The 21,870-nt window shown below is 46.0% G+C and overlaps 1 protein-coding gene across 1 annotated transcript in view; it reads left to right on the forward strand.

Moving 5' to 3' along the window:
* The window catches only part of LOC126944566 (uncharacterized), a 153,010-nt gene extending 141,110 nt beyond the window's left edge, over positions 1 to 11,900 (forward strand). The window contains exons 64-67 of the mRNA XM_050774139.1: positions 190 to 299; positions 487 to 603; positions 719 to 860; positions 11,221 to 11,900. Coding sequence (XP_050630096.1) covers positions 190 to 299; positions 487 to 603; positions 719 to 860; positions 11,221 to 11,225 — 374 coding nt within the window. The 3' untranslated portion in view covers positions 11,226 to 11,900. The remainder of the gene's footprint in view (positions 1 to 189; positions 300 to 486; positions 604 to 718; positions 861 to 11,220) is intronic.
* Positions 11,901 to 21,870: the final 9,970 nt, after the last annotated feature.

Here is a 21,870-nt window from a genome sequence, read left to right on the forward strand (position 1 = left end):
TTCTCTTCCTCCTCTGATGAGGGTTTCGAGCCAGGGCCTGGGCTCCAGGAGTCCAGTGTGGAGGTGGTGGGATTCTACTGCTCTTGTGTGCCTCGGCTCATCTCACACACAGGTCCCAAGGCAGCAGGGCTGTGGCTGCAGGAGGATCACAGGCTCTTACCGCCACCTCAGCTTCCCTCCTCCCCACAGGCATATCTGCTGGTCTTCTAGGCACCAATGACAATGAAGCAGGCAATGAGCTGATGTTGCCAGACGGCTCTGTGGCCCGCAGCCTGGAGGAGCTCAGCCTGGCCTGGCAGGTGAGTGGGTGCACCTGAGGTTCTTGAGGGCTGCTCTCTGCAGTGTCCTGGGAGAGGCAGGCGGCCTGATGGCTCTGCAGAGGACTTCGTAGGCCCAGGGTTGGGGGAAGTCTCCTGCTGAGGCCAGTGTATGTTGGGGAGCCACATGGTCCAGCAGGAGGCCTGAGTCTTGTGTCTGTCCTGCCAGGTGGGTGGTGACTGCAGGGCCACTGAGAAGACTCAGCAGGCCTGCCGAGAACAGAGCCCCACCTGCCGGGCCTTCTTCGAGGACCCCCACTCCAGTTTGAGGAACTGCTTCTGGGTGGTGAGTGTAAGCCTGGCCCATGGGGTGCAGAAGGCCCTTTCCCTGATCTAGCCTAGGCCCTTCCTTCTTGCCACTCCCCAGGGTGTGGACAGTGACTGGGTGCCTCTGATTTCAGGTAGACCCTACACCATTCCTCAGCCTGTGTGTGCAGGATGCCTGTGGCACCCGGGAGCTCCAGCCTGCCTGCAAGCTGGTGTCCACCTACATCCACCTGTGTGCCCGGGGCTTTGTGCCCCTGGCCCCTCCTCCGCAGTGTGGTAAGCTGCCCCAGCCATCTGGCACTCTGCCCCCCAGCCCAGAGGGAAAACCAGTCCCTTTCTCTCACCAGGGAGGACATTCTTGCTCTATTAGTTCACATCAGAGTAGGTTGTTTAAAAAGGCCCTGGCACCTCCTCTCTGTGTTTGTACTCTCTCCTCCTGCCATGACTGTAAGCTTCCTGAGGCCTCCCAGAAGCCCAGCAAATGCTGGAGCCATGCTTGTACAGCTTGTAGAACTGTGAGCCTATTACCTCTCTTATTTATGAACCACCCAGCCTCAGGTGCTCCTTCTATCAGTGTAAATGGATTCCCTATCCCCTACTAAGCTAAGTGTCCAGAGAGCCACATAAAGTCACCTCTTGAAAATTTGCCGGTAGGGCTTTTTCTTTTTTGGGACAGTCTCACTCTGTCACCCAGGCTGGAGTGCCGTGGTGCAATCTCGGCTCACTGCAACTTCCACCTCCCAGGTTCAAGCGATTCTCCTGCCTCAGCCTCCCAAAGTGCTGGAATGACAGGCATGAGCCATGGTGCCTAGCCTCTTGAGGGGTTTGAATGTATACCACTGTTTAGGGTAAATACTCAGCCCTGTTTTCCCTCTGCTCTCATACCACAACCATCATCAACACAGCGGATGACTTCTCTGACCATTGTCCCTACTACCAGGGTGTCCCTCTAATTCAGTTCTATCACTAGCTACCTTGAGATAGCACGAGATCCCACGTGCTGAGAGCTCCTTCATCCGGTGCTGCGTGATTCCCACAGCCAAAGTCCCAATAAAAGGGCATAGAAGTCAGTGACAACAACACGAGTAGACTTCCAAGAGCTTCAGATGCCAGAATTAGTGGCTGCCGTTCAGACATTTAAAACCTTAACGGCAGAAGAGAAAATTAATGAATTGGAAAATATGACAAAGGGAGGATGAAATAAGAGGATCCAACATGTCTAAAAGAAATGCCGGGTACGGTGGCTCATGCCTGTAATCCCAGCACTTTGGGGGGCCGAGATGGGCAGATCGCTTGAGGTCAGGAGTTTGAGACTAGCCTGGCCAACATGGTGAAACCCCCGTCTCTACTAAAAATACAAAAATTAGCCGGGTGTGGTGGTGTGCTCTTGTAATCCCAGCTAGTCAGGAGGCTGAGGCAGGAGAATCACTTGAACCCAGGAGGTGGAGGTTGCAGTGAGCTGAGATTGCACCACTGTGCTCCAGCCTGAACAACAGAGCAAGACTCCGTCTCAAAAAAAAAAAAAAAATTCCAGCAGGAAAACAGACACAGGATCCTTTAGAGTCAGGAGGCACAATCCCCAATACAGTAAATGCATCCATACCAAGACCCATCAGAACAAAATTGCAGGAAAAAACAAAGGTCCTAAAAGCTACTGAAGAGAGTGGAAAGAAGGAAGAACATGTTGATAATCCATCTCCCACCAGCAACAGCAGAAAACAGTGGAATAAGAGAAAATAAACATGAGGTTAGTGTGTATACCCTGCTCAACTATTATTTAAGAATGAAATAGCCTCTCAGCACTGATCTGTCTAGAGATACGTTTACCACGAATGACACTTACTCAAGGGATCCACTGACATTCATTTATGTAGTCTGTAGCTGCTTGCCTGCCACAGAGGCAGAGTATTTGCAAGAAAGATCATATTTTTGCTGTCTGAAAGACTCTACTAAGAAGATAGAAAGATAAGCTACAGATTTGGAAAAATGTTTACAAACCACCTATCAGACCAAGGACTCATCTCTAGAATATATAAAGAACTCAAAGCTCTGTAAAGCACTTTGGGAGGCCGAGAGGGCCACGAGGTCAGTGATCGGACCATCCTGGCTCACCCCGCTTACTTACTAGCCCCAGCACTTTCCCAGGGAGGCTGCAGGAGGTGAGATGGCTTGAACGGCCATGAGGTCAAGACTCCGTCTCAAGAACTCAAAGCTCAATGGCTCACGCTCCCACACTTCTGCCTGAGATGGTGAACCCATGAGGTCAAGGCTTGATGACCTGCCTGTCTCAGAAAAACAAAAAGTCACAGAGAAACAAGGTAGCACCACACATGTGAGCTCCGGTGAGTTCCGGCACGGGGTGGTGAGTGCCAAGGACTCAGCAGCATAAAGCATTGGTTGGACATCCAAATAGCCAGGTTGTGATTTCAGCATCCACTTATGAGTGTACTATAAAAAGCACCATTCCAGTACCAAAAATGTGACTGGTGAGAATATAGGACAACTGCTGGCAGAGCTAGGCTTAAAGCAGGAATCAACTTCATGGTCTACCAACTAGACCCTCAGGAGGCAGCCTTGGACTCAATGAGACAACTATGAAGTGCCAAGACAGGAGGTGGTATGGCTGCACGGGAACCTCGGAGAATCTGTGAATCAAGCAGAAGCGCTCGCTGTTTTGACCGTGTAAATACAAAACTGTCGGCTACTTCAGCCATCAACAAAACATCTGGGGAGGACAACAGAGAAGACTTACAGCCAAAGCATCACAATGGAATAGTATCTGCAGTTAAGGTCCTCTCACTCCCTTAGGGGTTTTTAAATCAAGGGCTAAATTATTCCCCTTTCTTGGACACCAGAGAAGTATCTAAGAAAAGCAGTCACCAATTATAATTAACTTTTGGAGGACAAATTAAAAGGTGATTGTAAATTACAAAATAAAGACATATTATGAACTCTTATAAGAAAAAGAAATTAAGATGCTTTTTATTCTTTTTTTTTTTGAGACAGGATCTTGCTCTGTCCTTCACGCTGGAGTGCAGTGGTGCAGCCTCCCAGGCAGCTGGGCTTACAGGTGCACGCCACCATGCCCGGCTAATTTTTGTATTTTTAGTAGAGACGAGGTTTCACCATGTTGGCCAGGCTGGTCTCAAACTCCTGACTTCGTGATCTGCCTGCCTCGTGCCCAACCAGAGAAATTAAGACATTCTTAGATAAACAAAAGCTGAGGGAGTTCATTATGCAAGAAATGCTAAAGGGAGTCCTTCAAGTCAAAAAAAAAAAAAAAAGCTAGGTGGAAATTTGAGGCCACATATCAAGACCTGTATTGTAATTTTGATTCATATCTGTTATTGCATTTAAAACATTTATAACTATAAATCTGTTAAATATATAATTGAAAAAAATTAGGCATGGTGGCATGCACCTGTAGTCTCAGCTACTCAGGAGGATTGCTTGAGTCCAGGGATTTGAGGTTACACTGAGCTATGATAATGCCACTGCACTCCAGCCTGAGTGACAGCGTGAGACCCTGTCTCTAAAAATAGATACAATGTGTGACATCAACAAGGTAGGAGGGAGGCAGAGCTGTCAAAGAGTAGGGTATTTGTATGTGATCGTACTTACTAGTTTAAAATGGATTGCTATAACTTCAGGATGCTTCATGTAATCCCCTTGGTAATGACAAAATATCTACAGAATGTACATAAAAGGAAATGAGAAGGAATTCTAAGTGTATCACAATAAAAAAAAATCAATTAAACACAAAGGGACGAAATGAGAGAGAAAGCAAACCATAAGCCATGCAGAAAACAATGAACGGCGTGGCACCAGGAAGTGCTTCTCCATCGGGAAGTCCCATAAGTAGCGTGCTGGCGTCCTCCCACAGCAACTGCTCACCGCAGTCCTTGGCTGTGGGCCTCATGACACAGTCACCAGGTTAGTGAGTTGCGTCAGAACGATAATCTTTAAAAATACAAATGAATTCCACAATCAAAAGACTAAGAGACTTACACATAGGTTGAAAGTGAAAGGATGAAAAAAGAGAAGGAGTAGCTATACTAATATCAGACAAAATTGACCTAAGGTCAAAAGCCGTTATAAGAGATAACGATAACAGTCAATTCACCAGTTATAAATGTACATGCAACGCACCTCAGAGCTCCTAAATATATGAAGCAAACACTGACGCAAACACTGTAGAATGAAAGCAGAAATAGATAGTTCTATGATAATGGTAGGAGACTTCACCTCACTTTTTTTTTTTGAGATGGAATCTCACTCTTGCCCAGGCTGGAGTGCAGTGGCATGATAATGGCTCACTGCAACCTCCACCTCCTGGGTTCAAGTGATTCTTGTGCCTCTGAGTAGCCCCGGCTATTTTTAGTAGAGACAGGGTTTCACCATGTTGGCCAGGCTGGTCTCGAACTCCTGACCTCAAGGGATCCACCCATCTTGGCCTCCTAAAGTGCTTGGATTACAGGCCTGAGACACTGCACCCGGCCCAATACCTCACTTTCAATAATGGATAAAACATCCAGACAGAAGATCAAGAAGGAAACAAAGTACGTGAATAATACTATACACCAGTTGGACCTACCACACAGATAACTTCACCCAGCAGCAGAATACACATTCTTCAAAAGTACACATGGAATGTTCTTGGGGAAAGATTGTATGTTAGGCTTCAAAGCAAGATTTAATACATTTTAAATGACTGAAATCATAATAGAAGGAAAACTGAAATATCCACAAATATGTGGGAAGTAAACAACATACTACAAAACCAGTGGATCAAAGGAAAAAAAGGAAAATTAGAAAGTATCTTGAGACAAAACATCACATCTTACGGGAGGCAGCAAAAGCAGTGCTATGAGGGAAATTTGTAGCTGTACACACTTACATTAAAAAAGAAGCCAGCTGAGCACAGTGCCTCCACCTGTAATCCCAGCACTCTGAGAGGGCGAGGTGGGCAAATGACCTGAGGTCAGGAGTTTGAGACCAGCCTGGCTAACATGGTGAAACCTCATCTCTACTAAAAATATAAAATGTAGCTGGGCGTGGTGGCAGGTGCCTGTAATCCCAGCTACTTGGGAGGCTGAGGCAGGAGAATCACTTGAACCCGGGAGCCAGAGGTTGCAGTAACCTGAGATTGTGCCACTGCACTCCAGCCTGAGTGACACAGCTAGACTCTACCTCCCGCCTCACCCACAAAAAAAAAAAAAAAAAGCAGCAGCAGCCAGGCACAGTGACACTGTTCTATAATCCCAGCTACTTGGAAGGTCGAGGCCAGGAGATTGCTTGAACCCAGGAGTTTTAGACGAGCTTGGGCAATATGGCAAGACCCTCTCTCAAAGAAAAAGGAAAAGCTCTCAAACCAACAACCTAACCTTCTACTTTAAGTTATTAAAAAAAAAAAACAGCCTAAACCCAAAGATAGGAGAAGGAAATAATAAAAGTTAGAGCAGAAATAAATAGAAGATAGAAAAACAGACATATAACTACCAAGGAGATTGAATCAGTGACCAAAAACTTGGCAAGAAAGAAAAGCACAAGATCAGATGGCTTCACTGGTGAATTACCAAACATTTGAACAATCAACACCAATCCTGCTCATATTCTTACAAAACACTCAGGAAAGAATACCTCCAAACGCATTCTGTGAGGCCAGCATTACTGATACCAAAGGTAGACAAAGAACCAGAGGAAAATAAAGTAATATCCCTCATAAATACAGATGCAAAAGTTCTCAACAAAATACTCGTAAGGAGAATTTGACAGCATCATAAAAAGGATTATATACCATGATCAAGTGAGATTTATTCCTGGAATGCAAAGATGGTTACCATATAAAAATCAGTGTAAGATAACACATTCCTTCATTCTGTTAAACACATCACTATTTCAGTTAGTGCAGAAAAAACATTTAACACAGTTTAATACCCTTTTCATGATTAAAAAACACAAACTCGAAATAGAAATGACCTCAGCATAATAAAGGTCATATAAACAACCCTCAGCTAACATCATACTCAGTGATGAAAGAAAGTTTTCCAAGATGAGGAATAAAACGATGATGCCTGCTTTCATAATGCTGGAAATCCTCGCCAGAGCTATTAAGAAAGAAAGGAAAAAGAAAAGGCATCCAAATTGGAACAGAGGCAGTAAAATTATCTGTTAACAGATGTGATCTTCTTTGTCGAAAATCCTGAAGACTGCATGAAAAAAAAAGTTAGAACTAATAATTTGTCAAAGTTTCAGGATTACGAAATCAACATACAAAAGTCGGTTGCAATTTCTACACACTAACAGTCAACAATCCAAGAGGGAAATTAAGAAAACAATTCCTGCTGGGCATGGTGGTGCATGCCTACAGTCTCAGCTACTTGGGAGGTTGAGGCAGGAGGATTGCTTGAGCCTCAGAGGTCGACGCTATCAGTTTTGATGATGATTATGCCTGTGAATAGCCACTGTACTCCAGCCTGGGCAACATAGTGAGACACCATCTTTTTTTTTTTTTAAGTCCGTTTACAATAGCATCAAATAAAGTAAGAATAAACTTAACCAGGAGGCAGACTTTGGCAGGATGTAGAGTCCCAGAGACTGGTTGTGCAACAAATGTAAAGGCATGTAATATTTAAGGATTATAAGACTTAGTATCATTAAGATGTCAATACTACTCAAAGTGATCTACAGGTTTAATGTAATTGCTATCGCAATCCCAGTGGCATTTTTTCTTCAATTATAGAAAAATCCATCCTAAAGTTTATATGCAATTTCAAGGGACCCCAAATGGCCAAAACAATCTTGAAAACAAAGAACAAAGTTGGACACATTATACTTCCAAATTTCAAAATCTGTTAAAAGCTACAGTGGTCAAAAGTGTGGTACTGGCATAAAGACACACATATAGACCAGTGGAATGAAATACAGAGTCTAGAAAGAAAGTCTTACACATATGGTCAAGTGATTTCAGTAAGGATGCCAAGACTATCGAATTGGGGAAAGGACAGTCTTTCAACAAATGGCGTTGGGAAAACTAGATATCCACATGCAAAAGAACAAAGTTAAACCATTACCTTATACCATGTTGGAAAAAAAAAAAGAAAAGCTCAATAATGGATTAAAGACCTAACTTTAAGAGCTGAAACTATACAACTTTTTTTTTTTTTTTTTTTTTTTTTGAGGCGGAGTCTTGCTTACTTGCCCAGGCTGCAGTGCAATGGCTTGATCTCGGCTCACTGCAAGCTCCGCTTCCTGGTTCATGCCATTCTCCTGTCTCAGCCTCCTAAGTAGCTGGGACTACAGGTGCCCGCAACCACGCCTGCCTAATTTTTTTTTGTATTTTTTAGTAGAGACGGGGTTTCACCGTGTTAGTCAGGATGGTCTTGATCTCCTGACCTCATGATCCACCTGCCTTGGCCTCCCAAAGTGCTGGGATTACAGGTGTGACCCACTGTGCCTGGCCACTATATAACTCTTAAAACACAGTAGGAGGGCTTCCTTTTTGGCAATGACTTCTTTGATATGACACATATGACACCAAAGGCACATGAACAAAAGGAAAAATAGACAAACTGGATTGCATCGAAGGATACTATTAACAGAGTGAAAAGGCATCCTACAGAATGGGAGTAAAGATGTGCAAATTGTATCTGATAAGGAGTTCCCATCTAGAATACATAAAGCACTCTCACAGTGTAACAACAGAAACCCAACCCAGTTCAAAAATGTACAAAGGACTTGAATAGACATTTCTCCCAATAAGATATGCAAATGGGCAATAAGCACGTAAAAAGATGCTCAACATCACTAATTATTAGGGGAACTCAAATCAAAACCACATGGAGAGGCTGGGCACAGCAGCTCATGCCTGTAATCCCAGCACTTTTGGAGGCCAAGGTGGACAGATCACTTGAGGTCAGGAGTTCGAGACCAGCCTGGCCAACATGGTGACACCACGTCTCTAGCAAAAATACAAATATTAGCCAGGAGTGGTGGTGTACGCCTGTAGTCCCAGCTGCTCAACAGGCTGGGGCAGGAGAATTGCTTGAACCCAGGAGGCAGGGGTTACAGTGAGCTGAGATCCTGCCACTGCACTCCAGCCTTGGTGACAGAGCAAGACTCTGTCTCAAAAAAAAAAAAAAAAAAAACCACAAAGCCTCCATGGAGCTGCCACCTCAGACCCATTAGGATGGCTGTAAACAATACAGAAAATAACACGTGTTAGGATGTTGAGCGGTTGGAACCCTTGTGTACTCTTACTGGGAGAATAAACAGAAAAAACAGTATGGCAATTCACCAAAAAGTTCAAAATCGGCCAGGTGCAGTGGCTCACACCTGTAATCCCAGCACTTTGGGAGGCTGGGGCAGGCGAATCACTTGAGGCCAGAAGTTTGACACCAGCCTGGCCAACATGGTGAAACCCCATCTCTACAACAAAACAAAAGTTAGCCAAGCGTGATGGTGCGGGCCTGTAATCCCAGCTACTCGGGAGGTTGAGGCATGAGAATCACTTGAACCCGGGAGGCGGGGGTTGCAATGAGCCAAGATTGCACCACTGCATTGCAGCCTGGGTGACAGAGTGAGACTCTGTCTCAAAACAAAGAATTACTGTACAATCCAGTAATTCTACTTCTGGGTATGTATCCCCTAAAATTCAAAGGGTCTCACACATTTATACACCGATGTTCATAGCAGCATTATTCACAACGGCCAAGAGACAGCAGCAACCCAAGTGTCCACTGACAGATAAACAAATGTGGTCTCTCCATACAGTCAATTATGATTCAGCCTTAAAAAGGAAGGAAATTCTGACACGCTACCACATGGATGAACCTTGAGGACATTATACAAAGTGAAACAAGCCAGTCACAAAAACATATTTGAAGGACCTAGAGTAACCAGTTTCCTAGAGACAAAGTACAGTGGTGGCTGCCAGGAGCTGGGAGAGAGCAGTAATGGGCTATTTAATGGGGATAAAGTTTCAGTTTGGCAGGATTCAGTGAGTTCCAGAGATTGGTTGCACAAAAATATGAATGTACTTACACTGAATTGTGTACTTTAAAATGGTTATGGTGAATTTTACATGTATTTAACCACATTTAACATTTTTTACAGTAGAAATGTATATTGAGCACCTCTGTGCTAGGCGTGGTGATGTGATGATAAACTTTATACATATGAACACCGTAGTTATAAAACCAAACACATAAGGAGATAAAATTCTAAGTGTAAAAACTAGCACAGACAGACAATAGCCACAGACACACAGGACTCAGATAGTAGCCTTATTAGACACAGATTATAGATTTCAGCAGGGAACTAGAAATTATTAAAATTACTAATTACTAAATGTGTAGTTTAGTAATTAATTTATCTAATCAGCTAATTGACTAATTACTGAAAATTATATATCTGAAAAAGAACCAGAATGTAGTAGAAAGAGATGGCAGAAAAGGCAACCTAAACCCCATATTTTAAACGGTTCTCTTAGCAGATGAGGGATAGAAGTGTGCTTCCTGGCCAGGTGAGGTGGCTCACACCTGTAATCCCAGCACTTTGGGAGGCTGAGGCAGGCAGATCACAAGGTCAGGAGTTCGAGACCAGCCTGGCCAACATGGTGAAACCCCCGTCTCAACTAAAAATATAAAAATTAACCGGGTATAGTGGCACACGCCTGTAATCCCAGCTACTTGGGAGGCTGAGGCAGGAGAATCACTTGAACCCAGGAGGCAGAGGTTGAAGTGAGCTAAGATCGTACCTCTGCACTCCAGTCTCGGCGACAGAAAAAAAATAAAAAGCTGGGCACAGTGGCTCGCTCCTGTAATCCCAACACTTTGGGAGGCCAAGGCAGGCACATCACTTGAGGTCAGAAGTTTGAGACCAGCCTGGCCCAACCCCGTCTCTACTAAAAATATAAAAATTAGCCAGGTGTGGTGGCAGGTGCTACTCAGGAGGCTGAGGCAGGAGAATTGCTTGAACCCAGCAGGCAAAGGTTGCAGTGAGCCACTGTACTCCAGCGTGGGTGACAGAGCGAGACTCCATCTCAAAAAAATTAAAGCCCATCTTTTAAACAGTTCTCTTAGCAGATGAGGGATAGAAGGGCACTTCCTTAACCTGGTAGCTCTGAGTGTCAGTCTGTGCCCTTGCCCACCACATTTGACAGTGACACAGCAGAGCAGCACCTCTAGGGCCAGGAGCCCTGCGTCACGGCCTCCACTGCATGCTGTACTGAAGATCTCACCCACATAGTGAGCTCCCTTTAGCCCACACTGTGGGTTGGATGCATCCTGAGCTCTCAAATCATCGTGTGCTAAGCTTCCACCCTCCCCTTGGCTAGGAACCGTGTCTTGGTCTTCTCTGTGTCCGGGGTGCTGGCAGCAGAGCCTGACACAGAGTGAGCCCTCCACAGGTGGTTGTTCAATTTCCAAGGAACTCAGCAGGCTGGGCCTAGCACCACTGCCTGCAAAGGCCCTGCAGGTATAGGGACTCATTGACCCATGCCCACTGCTCTTACAAAAAGGGGAGAGGGAGATGGATGGGAGTAGATGGGGAGTTGTCCTATTAATAATGAGGGCCAGGGGCCCCTCTCCTCCAGGGCCCATAGCCTGGTCTTACTTCTCTTCTCTCTCCTTTACAGTTTGAGATTTCATCCAACCCAGCATTAGGCTGCCAAAGACTTCAAACCCCTTCACCTTGTACTCCAATTCCAGTTCCTTGGCAAGGGCAAGATTCATGGCTGGGAGAGAATAACCAGCATGGAATGCCGGGAAACTCAGAACTGCACGTGCTTCAAACGCAGGAAACAAGAGCTCTTTGCCACTGGGCTCAAAAATACTTCTGGGGGAAACTCTCCCACTGGTCTGGGTAATTCTCCCCCTTCCTCCACACCTCCACTGTAAACCAGGAGACAGTGTGGCCCCTGTTCATGCCCAAGATATTTACTCACTTATTCAACAGCCATCTGGGAAGCCGCTTCAGAACACTGACTGTGTGGTGGGGGACACGAAGCCAGGCCCTCAGCAGCTTGGTACTGGTTTTCCCTGCCTGATCCAGGGGTCTTCTGAGGCAGGAGCTTCCTTGAGGGGAACTGATGGCCCCAAGCCCGTTAATCAGAAGCCTAGGGAGGGAGCTTTTCTCTCTGGGGTAGACACACTGTGACGGAATGCTTTAGGAGGCTCTGGGGAGGGCCTCCGCTTTGGTAGGGGTACCTGTGAAGTCAGGCCCCCAGGCTACAGCATTGGAAGTTTTTTACTTTCTTTTGGGATATAACTTTTTCCTTTGAGTTTTTAACTGAAAAATAAAGCTGGCAGAATCCAAGAATGTGTCTCTGGATTACTGGGGCTGATCATCCACTCAAGAGATGGGGAGGTGCGGGCGGCTACAGAATCTGCTCACCGATAGGGGGTGCCCTGGAGCCCTCTCTGCACTGAGCCTTTGGTAGGAGCTTGTAGGGTCCAGATTCCAGAGTAAAGGGCAAGGCATCAGCCATGGGGACTGAGGCAAGCTGAAGGCCAGACTTGACCATCCCTGACCTCTGCCCTACTCCCCCCCTTCCCTTTCCCCTCCCCCCGCAATGAATCCCTGCACAGCGCAGCAGGTGCCAGATGAAGTTTACAAGAAAGAACTCCAGGGTGAATGGGAACGAGAAGGTTGGTCCTCCACATTGCCACACTGGAGGGAAGAGAGAAGGGAGAGCAGCTGTGATTTAAGTGTTTTACTATGGTTACAGCCTCAAGACTCCGGAGCCCAGGCACTTCTCCAAGTGCCTTGAAAGATGTTTGATCTGGGGGCCAGGCATGGTGGCTCAGCACTTTGGGAGGCCGAGGCGGGTGGATCACATGGTTGGGAGTTCAAGACCAGCGTGGCCAAGATGGTGAAACGTCGTCGCTACTAAAAATACAAAAAAAATAAATAAATAAATTAGCTGGGCGTGGTGGCAGGCGCCTGTAATCCCAGCTGCCCATGAGGCTGAGGCCAAGAATTGCTTTAACCTGGGAGGCGGAGACTGCAGTGAGCTGAGATCGCGCCACTGCACTCCAGCCTGGTGACAGAGCGAGACTCCATCTCAAAAAGAAAAAAGATGTTTGATCTTAGGCCTTACAAGTTTGATCTTAGGCCTTACAATAGTCCAATGAGGAATGGATGATCCCTACTTAATGAGAGAAGAAACAAAGGCTCACAGAGTTGAGAAGATTCCCCCAAGGTCATACAACCTACAAACGGCCAGGATGGTGCTGATGCAGGCTTGTCTGCCTCCCAAGGCTGCCCAAGCTCAGTCAACCCCCACTTCTGCTTTTGCAATAAAAGCAAAGCAAATCACTGGTATGCAGGGGCCCCTGAGCAATTTAAGAGTCAGATGCCAACTAGCGTGTGCAGCCACCTGACCTGTTGGTTTCTCAATATGCTTGATGGATCCATGATTTCTGGTCCAGAAAGGAAAAGCAGAAGCCTTCCCTGCCTGCCTCCCACACTCTGTGGGTCAAGTATTTACCAAAAACACAGCAGCAGCCTGGACGCCAGCAGACATACAAAGAGGGAAACAGTTCTCCCTTCTCAAGGCAGGTTGGACAACATCAATACTTTGCAACTGGGGGGTGTGGGTGGAGTACTTGTGCATGAATTTGAAACAGATGGGAGAGGGAATGATTCCAGCGGAAAGACCAATAAATATTTATATCTACAATGTACACTGAACTCCAGCGTGGACAACACAGCAAGACTCTGTCTCTAAAAAAATTTCATCGTTAGCCGGGTGTGGTGGCTTGCGCCTATAGTCCCAGCTACCTAGGAGGCTGAGGCAGGAGGATCACTTCAGCCCAGGAGTTCGAAATTACAATAAACTATGATCATACCACTGCACTCCAGCCTGGGCATCAGAGCAAGGCCCTATCTCTAAAACAAAACAAGGTAAGACGTTTACATACAAATCAATGTAAGAAAATCCAGAATAAAGTATTACCAAATAAACCCCACTGGGGCCTAAAAAAAAAAGTGACCTAAAACTGGTTGGGTACGGTGGCTCACACCTGTAATCCCAGCACTTTGGGAAGTCAAGGCGGGCAGATCATGAGATCAGGAGATCAAGACCATCCTAGCTAACAGCGTGAAACCCCATCTCTACTAAAAAATACAAAGAAAAAAATTAGCCAGGCATCGTGGCGGGCACCTGTAGTCCCACCTACTAGGGAGGCAGAAGCAGGAGAATGGCGTGAACTTGGAAAGCAGAGCTTGCAGTGAGCTGAGATCTGGCCACTGCACTCCAGCCTGGGCGACGGAGCGAGACTCCATCTCAAAAAAAAAAAAAAGTGATCTAAACCAAGTGAGACTTGTACAGTGTGACAAGGATGGTTCAAAATTAGAACATCTTTTAATTTCATTTTATATATATATATATTTTTTTTTTTTTTTTTTTTTTTTTTTTTTTTTTGAGATGGAGTCTCGCTCTGTTGCTCCGGCTGGAGTGCAGTGTTATGATCCAGGCTCACTTCAAGTTCCACCTCCTGGGTTCACTCCATTCTCCTGCCTCAGTCTCCCGAGTAGCTGGGACTACAGGCGCCTGCCACCACGCCTGGCTAATTGTTTGTATTTTTAGTAGAGACAGGGTTTCACCATATTAGCCAGGATGGTCTCGATCTCCTGATCTTGTGATCTGCCCGCCTCAGCCTCCCAAAGTGCTAAGATTACAGGCGTGAGCCACCATACCCGGCCTAATTTCATTTATATTAATATGCTATAAGAAAAATCAATCATCGTAGATGTTGAAAAGGCATTTGACAAAATTTACTACAAAACTTATTTTAAAAACTTATCAAATTAGAAAGAGGGATACTTCCTTAAATTACACACGACAAAGGAAATTACACCCAGACACACACCTATCAAGCCAAAGCCCAGCATCATTTGTAGGGGATGGAAGCAATGGAAGCTTCCATTAACCTGCGGAACAAAAGAATGCCCTCTGTTGCCACAATTATTTTGGAGGCCTTAGCTGATGAAACTAGGCAAGAAGGAAAGTAAGACATTTAAGAAAAAAGCAGGAGGTGAAATAATTATATTTACTCTTAAAAAGGAGGCAGATTTTGCTAAGGAGTTAGGTACAAAAGTAACATACTAAGCAGCCTTCCTTTTTCTTAATTTTTAAAATATAGAGATGGGGCCGGGCACAGCTCACACCTGTAATCCCAGCGCTTTGGGAGGCCAAGGGAGGCGGATTGCTTGAGGCCAGGAGTTTGATACCAGCCTGGCCAACATGGCAAAACCCCATCTCTACTAATAATACAAAAATTAGCCGGGTGTGGTGGCACATACCTGTAATACCAGAGGCACGAGTATTGAATTGAAGGCCGAGGCACGAGAATTGCTTGAACCCAGGACATGGAGGTTGCAGTGAACCGGAATGCACTACTGCACTTCAGCCTGGGCGACAGAGAAAGACCCTGTCTCAAAAAAAAAAAAAAAAAAAAATAGAGACGAGGTCTTACTATGATGCCCAGGCTGGTCTCAAACCCCTGGGCTCGAGCAGTCCTTCTGCCTCAGTCTCCCAAAGTGCTAGGATTATAGGTGTGAGCCACCAAGCCTGGCCTGAAACAGTCTTCCTATGTACAAACAAGCAGTTAGAAAAGTTAACAGAAGAAAACATCCCATTTGCAGGCCGGGCGCGGTGGCTCAAGCCTGTAATCCCAGCACTTTGGGAGGCCGAGACGGGTGGATCACGAGGTCAGGAGATCGAGACCATCCTGGCTAACACGGTGAAACCCCGTCTCTACTAAAAAATACAAAAAAAAACTAGCCGGGCGAGGTGGCGGGCACCTGTAGTCCCGGCTACTCGGGAGGCTGAGGCAGGAGAATGGCGGGAACCCGGGAGGCGGAGCTTGCAGTGAGCTGAGATCCGGCCACAGCACTCCAGCCTGGGTGACAGAGCGAGACTCCGTCTCAAAAAAAAAAAAAAAAAAAAAAAAAAAAAAAGAAAACATCCCATTTGCAACAGCACACTCCCAAAAAACAAAACTCTCAGAAATAAATGTGCAAAAATATACACACACAATCCATATGAAGAAATCTTTCAAATGCTGCCGAGGGATATGAAGCACTTTGAATGCAAAAGAAAGCCACGCTGCATGTGTTATCCAGAAATGTTCAACATTAAAAAGATGTCGCATCAATATCAAGCGGGGGTGTGTGGAAATGGAGCCTTCATCCACGCTGGGGAGAACATGGCAGCATGGCCACTCCAAAAGACATTTTGGCAGTTTCTTAAAAGGTGAATATAAATCTATCTTATGGTGCTGGACACGGTGGCTCACGTCTGTAATCCCACCACTTTGGTAGGCCAAGGCAGGTGGATCACCTGAGGTCAGGAGTTTGAGACGAGCCTGACCAACATGGTGAAACCCCATCTCTACTAAAAGTACAAAAAAATTAGCTGGGTGTGGTAGCGGGTGCCTGTCATCCCAGCTACTTGGGAGGCTGAGGCAGGAGAATCTCTTGAACCCAGTAGGCAGAGGTTACAGTGAGCCAAGATCGTGCCACTGCACTCCAGCCTGGGCAACAGAATGAGACTGTCTCCTAGACAGACAGACAGACAGACAGACAGATAGATAGATAGATAGATACATACATACATACATACATAGGTAGGTAAGTAGATAGATAGATAAGATAAGATAGATAGATAGATAGATAGATAGATAGATAGATAGATAGATAGATAGATAAAAATAAGTGGCTCTTTGTATACTTACAGAACGGTGCATCCATCACCACAATTCAATTGATTTTCAAACATTTTCATTTCCCCAGCAAGGAACTCTGTTATCCTTAGTCATCACCCCTCCCAATTCTTCCTTCCTCCCCAGAACTGGGTAAGCAGTAATCTGCTCCCTGTCTCTCTGGATTTTCCCATTCTGGACATTTCATATAAATGGAATCATACAATATGTGGGCCTTTGTGATTGGCTGCTTGGACCTGGCATAAAGTTTGACGCTCAGCCATGTGTGGCCCATGTCTGTGCTTCATTCCTTTTGACTGCCTTATTGCACAAATGGTGTCATAAGCACTGCAGGTGCACTGTGAAAAGTCAGGGTGTCTGTTGTAATCCCTAGAACAATCGCTACAGAAAACATATACAACTAAAAACATACAGCAAAAAAGATGTAGCCAAAAGTCAACAGAGATGAAAGGAAATGTGAAGAATCCCTCCATTAATCCAAAAGAAGGCAGGAAAGGAGGCACAAGAAACAAAGATGAGAGAAATAGGCTGGGCACGCTGGCTTCCTACCAAAAATATTTTTAAAAAATTAGCCAGGCGCAGTGCCGCGCACCTGCAATCCCAGCTAGTCGGAGGCTAAGGTGGGAGAATCACTTGAACCTGGGACCGGGGGAGGGGTGCGGAGGTTGCAGTGAGCCGAGATCATGCCAATGCACACTCCAGCCTGAGTGACAGAGCATGACTCTGTCCAAAAAAAAAAACACACACACACACAAACAAATAGCGTACATGAGAAATTCCATTGAACAAAAGTGAACTTAAACACTCCAAGTGAAAGTGAGCTAGTGAGACTAAATTTAAAAAAACACAAACAAAAACATGACCCACCCATATAACGTGTAGAAGAGGCACACTTTACATACAAAAACATCATAAGATGAAAACAGGATGAAAAAAGATATCTATGTAAACATTAATTCTAAAAAAGCTCTATTAACATCAGATAAACAGATAATATGAGGGCTTCCTACTTTTTTGATGAAACAATTAAAAACTCAGAAAATGGGGTTGCTGCAGAGGCTCACTCCTGCAATCCCAGCACTTTGGGAGTCTGAGGTGGGCAGACCACTTGAGCTCAGGAGTTTGAGACCATCCTGGACAACACAGTGAGACCTCATCTCTATCAATAACAACAACTACCACCACAGAAAATGGCGTTTTTCATGAGGAACATCAAATACTGTGCTAACCTTTCCCTAACTTCTGGGTTAAGTCTTCCCCAAAACCAAGGCCCAGCTCTGGGACTCCTGCAGTTCCATTAGGTGTCAACAAGTCCCTTTTGCCAAAAATTAGGAAAAACCACCAAAAGCCCGGATATCCACCAATGAGTGGAGAAACCAAATGCGGTCTATCCATATGATGGAATATTATGTCATTAAAAGGAGTCAGTCATAAAAAGGGATGAAGTACAGATACAGGCCGTAACATGAATGGATATTGAAAACACCAGGCTGAGCCAGGCGTGGTGGCTCACGCCTGTAATCCCAGCACTTTGGAAGGCTGAGGCAGGTGGATCACTTGAGGCCAGGAGTTCAAGACCAGCCTGGCCAACACGGTGAAACCCCATTTCTACTAAAAATACAAATATTAGCTGGGCATGGTGGCAGGTGCTTGTAATCCTAGCTACTTGGGAGGTTGAGGCAGGAGAATCGCCTGAACCAGAGTGGCACAGGTTGCAGTGAGCCAAAATAGTGCCACTGCACTCCAGCCTGGGTGACTGAGCAAGACTGTCTCAAAACAACAACAACAAAAATGTTAAAAACCCACCATGCCGAGTGCCAAAAGCCAGACACGAAATGCTACATATTGCACGATTACATTCGGACGAAAAGTCCAAAGCAGACAAATCCGTATAGACAGAAAGTACGTTCAGTGATTACAAGAGCTGAGGGGGATGGGAGGATTGTGGGGTTGACTGCTAACAGGTATGGCATTTCTTTTAGGGTGATGAAGTGTTCTCGAAATAGCTAGTGGTGATGGTTGTACCACTGTGTGAATACACTAAACACCAGGGAAAGGCCAAGCACAGTGGTTCACGCCTGTAATCCCAGCACTTTGGGAGGCCGAGGCAGGCAGATCACCTGAGGTCAGGAGTTCAAGACCAGCCTGCCCAACATGGTGAAACCTCATCTCTACAAAAAATACAAAACTTAGCCAGGCATGATGGTGGGTGCCTGTAACCCCAGCTACTCAGGAGCCTGAGGCAGAAGAATGGCTTGAATCCAGGAGGCGCAGGTTGCAGTGAGCCAAGATCGCGCCATTGCACTCCAGCCTGGGTGACAGAGTGAGACTCCATCTCAAAAACAAACAAAAACCACCAGAGAATGGCACACTTTAAAGTGCTGCATTTTGTGGTATGTGAATTACATATCAATTTCTTAAGACTAGTATGAGAAGGAAGGCATTACAAATGATATTTTGGTTTTGTAATTAAATAAGAGATTTCTCCCTCTCCCCCCAAAAAAGTTCTCTTTCAGTTTCCGCAAACTTCCTCCTTCCCTCCCCTACCCATCCACCCAGAGGAAGTATATCTGTTCCTGCCTAAACAGATAAGAGGGTTTTGTCTTTTGAGGCTTGGGAGGTAAATTAGAAAGGGGTCCCAAGTGAAAAGAGAGAGAGAGAGGCATCCCACAGCCCTGTTCCATCTGAGCGTCCCATGGCCCATGACTCACTTTACCCACTAACATGTTTCCCTTCCAGTTTACCATCTGGAAGAAAGAATAAACTTATTCTTCTTATTCCTCAATAATTTATGTAAACCAAACATTGCAAACAGGGGTTTCCTTAGCAACCTCTACCTCATTCTCTTCAGATACCAATTGCTCTCCAGTAAAGGGAGTGTCCTTTGCCACACAACTTAAATTCACTTGGAAATCTCACTTAAAACAGAAAAGTTAAGGTCTTCATAAGGTTTGCCAAGTGCAAAGCGTTTGCAGGAATGCATGAGGCTGAAAGTCAAAGGTAAAGAAAACAAGGCACAAATTATTTCACCCTGATTTGGTTTCTCCTTGTACACTCATGGTTATTAAGTTCAGTGTTTTTTTTTGTTTTTGTTTTTTTTTTTTTTTTGGAGACAGAGTCTTGTTCTGTGGCCCAGACTGGAGTGCACTGGAGTGCAGTGGAGTGCAGTGGCACGATCTCAGCTCACTGTAATCTCTGTATCACGGCTAGTGATTTTCCTGCCTCAGCCTCTGAGTAGCTGGGATTACAGGCACCCGCCACCATGCCTGGCTAATTTTTTATTTTTAGTATAGACGGGGTTTCACCATGTTGGCCGGGATGGTCTAAAACTCCCGATCTCAAGTGATCCGCCCACCTCGGCCTCCCAAAGTGCTGGGATTACAGGCGTGAGCCACGGCACCCAGCCAGGTCAGTTTTCTGTAACGGAAGTAACAAAACAGGTATAATGCAAAATCATAGATATATCAAAATTTTAAAAATCGTGTTGGAGGCCAGGCACAGTGGCTCATGACTGTAATCCCAACAACTTGGGAGGCCGAGGCAGGAGGATCACTTGAGACCAAGAGTTGAAGATCAGCCTGGCCAACACACCAAGACATCATATCTATAAAAAAGTTGGTTGTTTTGTTTTTGCTTTGTTTGTTTGTTTGGTTTTTTGAGACAGAGTCTTGCTGTGTCACCCAGGCTGGAGTGCAGTGGCACGATCTCGGCTCACTGCAAGCTCCACCTCCCAGGTTCACACCATTCTCCTGCCTCAGCCTCCCAAGCAGCTAGGACTACAGGTGCCCGCCACCATGCCTGGCTAATTTTTTGTATTTTTAGTAGAGACGGGGTTTCACCATGTTAGCCAGGATGGTCTAGATCACCTGACCTCATGATCTGCCCGCCTCGGCCTCCCAAAGTGCTGGGATTATAGACGTGAGCCACCGCACCTGGTCAAAAGTTTTTAATGGTATTGGAAAATGCCATTAAACTTGAGTACTAACAGTTTCAATGCATCATTGCCTGGCCTTCTGGGTTTCACTTTGAACCTTGTGACAGGTGATCAAGTCATGTGTCCAAACTCAGGGAGTTCCTGTTGTACAGAGATGATGCTGCCTGGAGCACCCTACTCCAATCTCCTTCCCTTCAACTTGTCGCAGTGTATCACATTCAGTCCAGACCAGGGCAAGCCCCGCTCACGTCATCAGCCCTGCCAGACCAACAGCCTAGAAAAGATGCACATCAACTCCCACAAAGGGCAGGGTGACTCAGTTCACTCACATGCTGCAAGCCAGCTGTCTTGCACTCTGTCCAGACCTGGGCTGTGTACAAACTATACAGCCAGGGCCCTGTACTCAGAAGGGTCCCCAATGCTTGCTTGAATGCTCTGCTGTTAACATCTTAATTTCTGAAAATTACTGATTTTCATTTTGTGCTGATCCCTGCAAATTAAGTAGCCGTTCCTACTTCAAAGCCACTTAATGAAGGTTCTTGGGTGGCTGGAGTAGGCTGGGGTTTCCATAAAATAAGGCACTGGCTGGTGGCTCACGCCTGTAATCCCAGCATTTTGGGAGGCCGAGGTGGGTGGATCACAAGGTCAGGAGATTGAGACCATCCTGGCTAACACAGTGAAACCGCGTCTCCACTAAAATTACAAAAAGTTAGCCAGGAGTGGTGGCACATGCCCGTGGTCCCAGCTACTCAGGAGGCTGAGGCAGGAGAATGGTGTGAACCTGGGAGGCGGAGGTTGCAGTGAGCCGAGATTGCGCCACTGCACTCCAGCCTCGCCAACAAAGCGAGACTCCATCTCAAAAAAAAAAAAAAAGCAACAACAACAACAACAACAAGAGTGGGGGGGATGCTAGCCAGGCACAGAGCCCCTGAAACAGGAAGACCCTTCCCTTGCTCTAAAATAACCCTCTCAGAGTCATTTCTTAATGGAGCCTAAAACAGCCTGGTGACCTGCCCTCAACTATTTTAATCATTGGCTGTCCCCCTCTTCAAGAGCAGGTGCATTTCACGTAAGTGAGTAATTAATACTAACGAGGGGCCAGTGCCCATGGGCTGGGGCCCTGTCATGTGTATTCTGGGCTCAGGGTCCCTGGGAGGCACAAGACCCAGATCTGTCCTTACAATATGACGATAGATCACTCTAGAGTGGCCTGTCCTGATCAGCACAAGACCCGGCAACCCTTTTGTTCAATGCTGGAGCGTCTCCCAGGGATGAGCCATGGCGGCGTTTGTAGGATGGCTGGCAGCACTAGGCAGTGGGCCAGCTATGCCTCAGTAGCTCTGGTGGTTCAAACCCACAACCCAGCCAAATCACCCTGGGCTCCAACCAGCCTGGCTAACTGGGGACAGCCATTCCCAGCTGCACTCAGGCATCTGAAAGACCCTTCCTTTCCTGCGAAGCCTCTTTCAGGGTTTCAGGAAGGAAGTGGAGACAGTAAGGGGAAACCACAAACCCATATAACTCTAATAGTATCACCTCTTGGTCCATGGGGGTGGGGGAGGGTGCTTCCCGTGTTGAATTTCATCCTGAAGCCACCCTGGTGGTAGCAGGGGCAATGCCATTC

The sequence above is a fragment of the Macaca thibetana genome, chromosome 20 (genome assembly GCF_024542745.1).
Source record: "Macaca thibetana thibetana isolate TM-01 chromosome 20, ASM2454274v1, whole genome shotgun sequence".
NCBI classification, from domain to species: Eukaryota; Metazoa; Chordata; class Mammalia; order Primates; family Cercopithecidae; genus Macaca; species Macaca thibetana.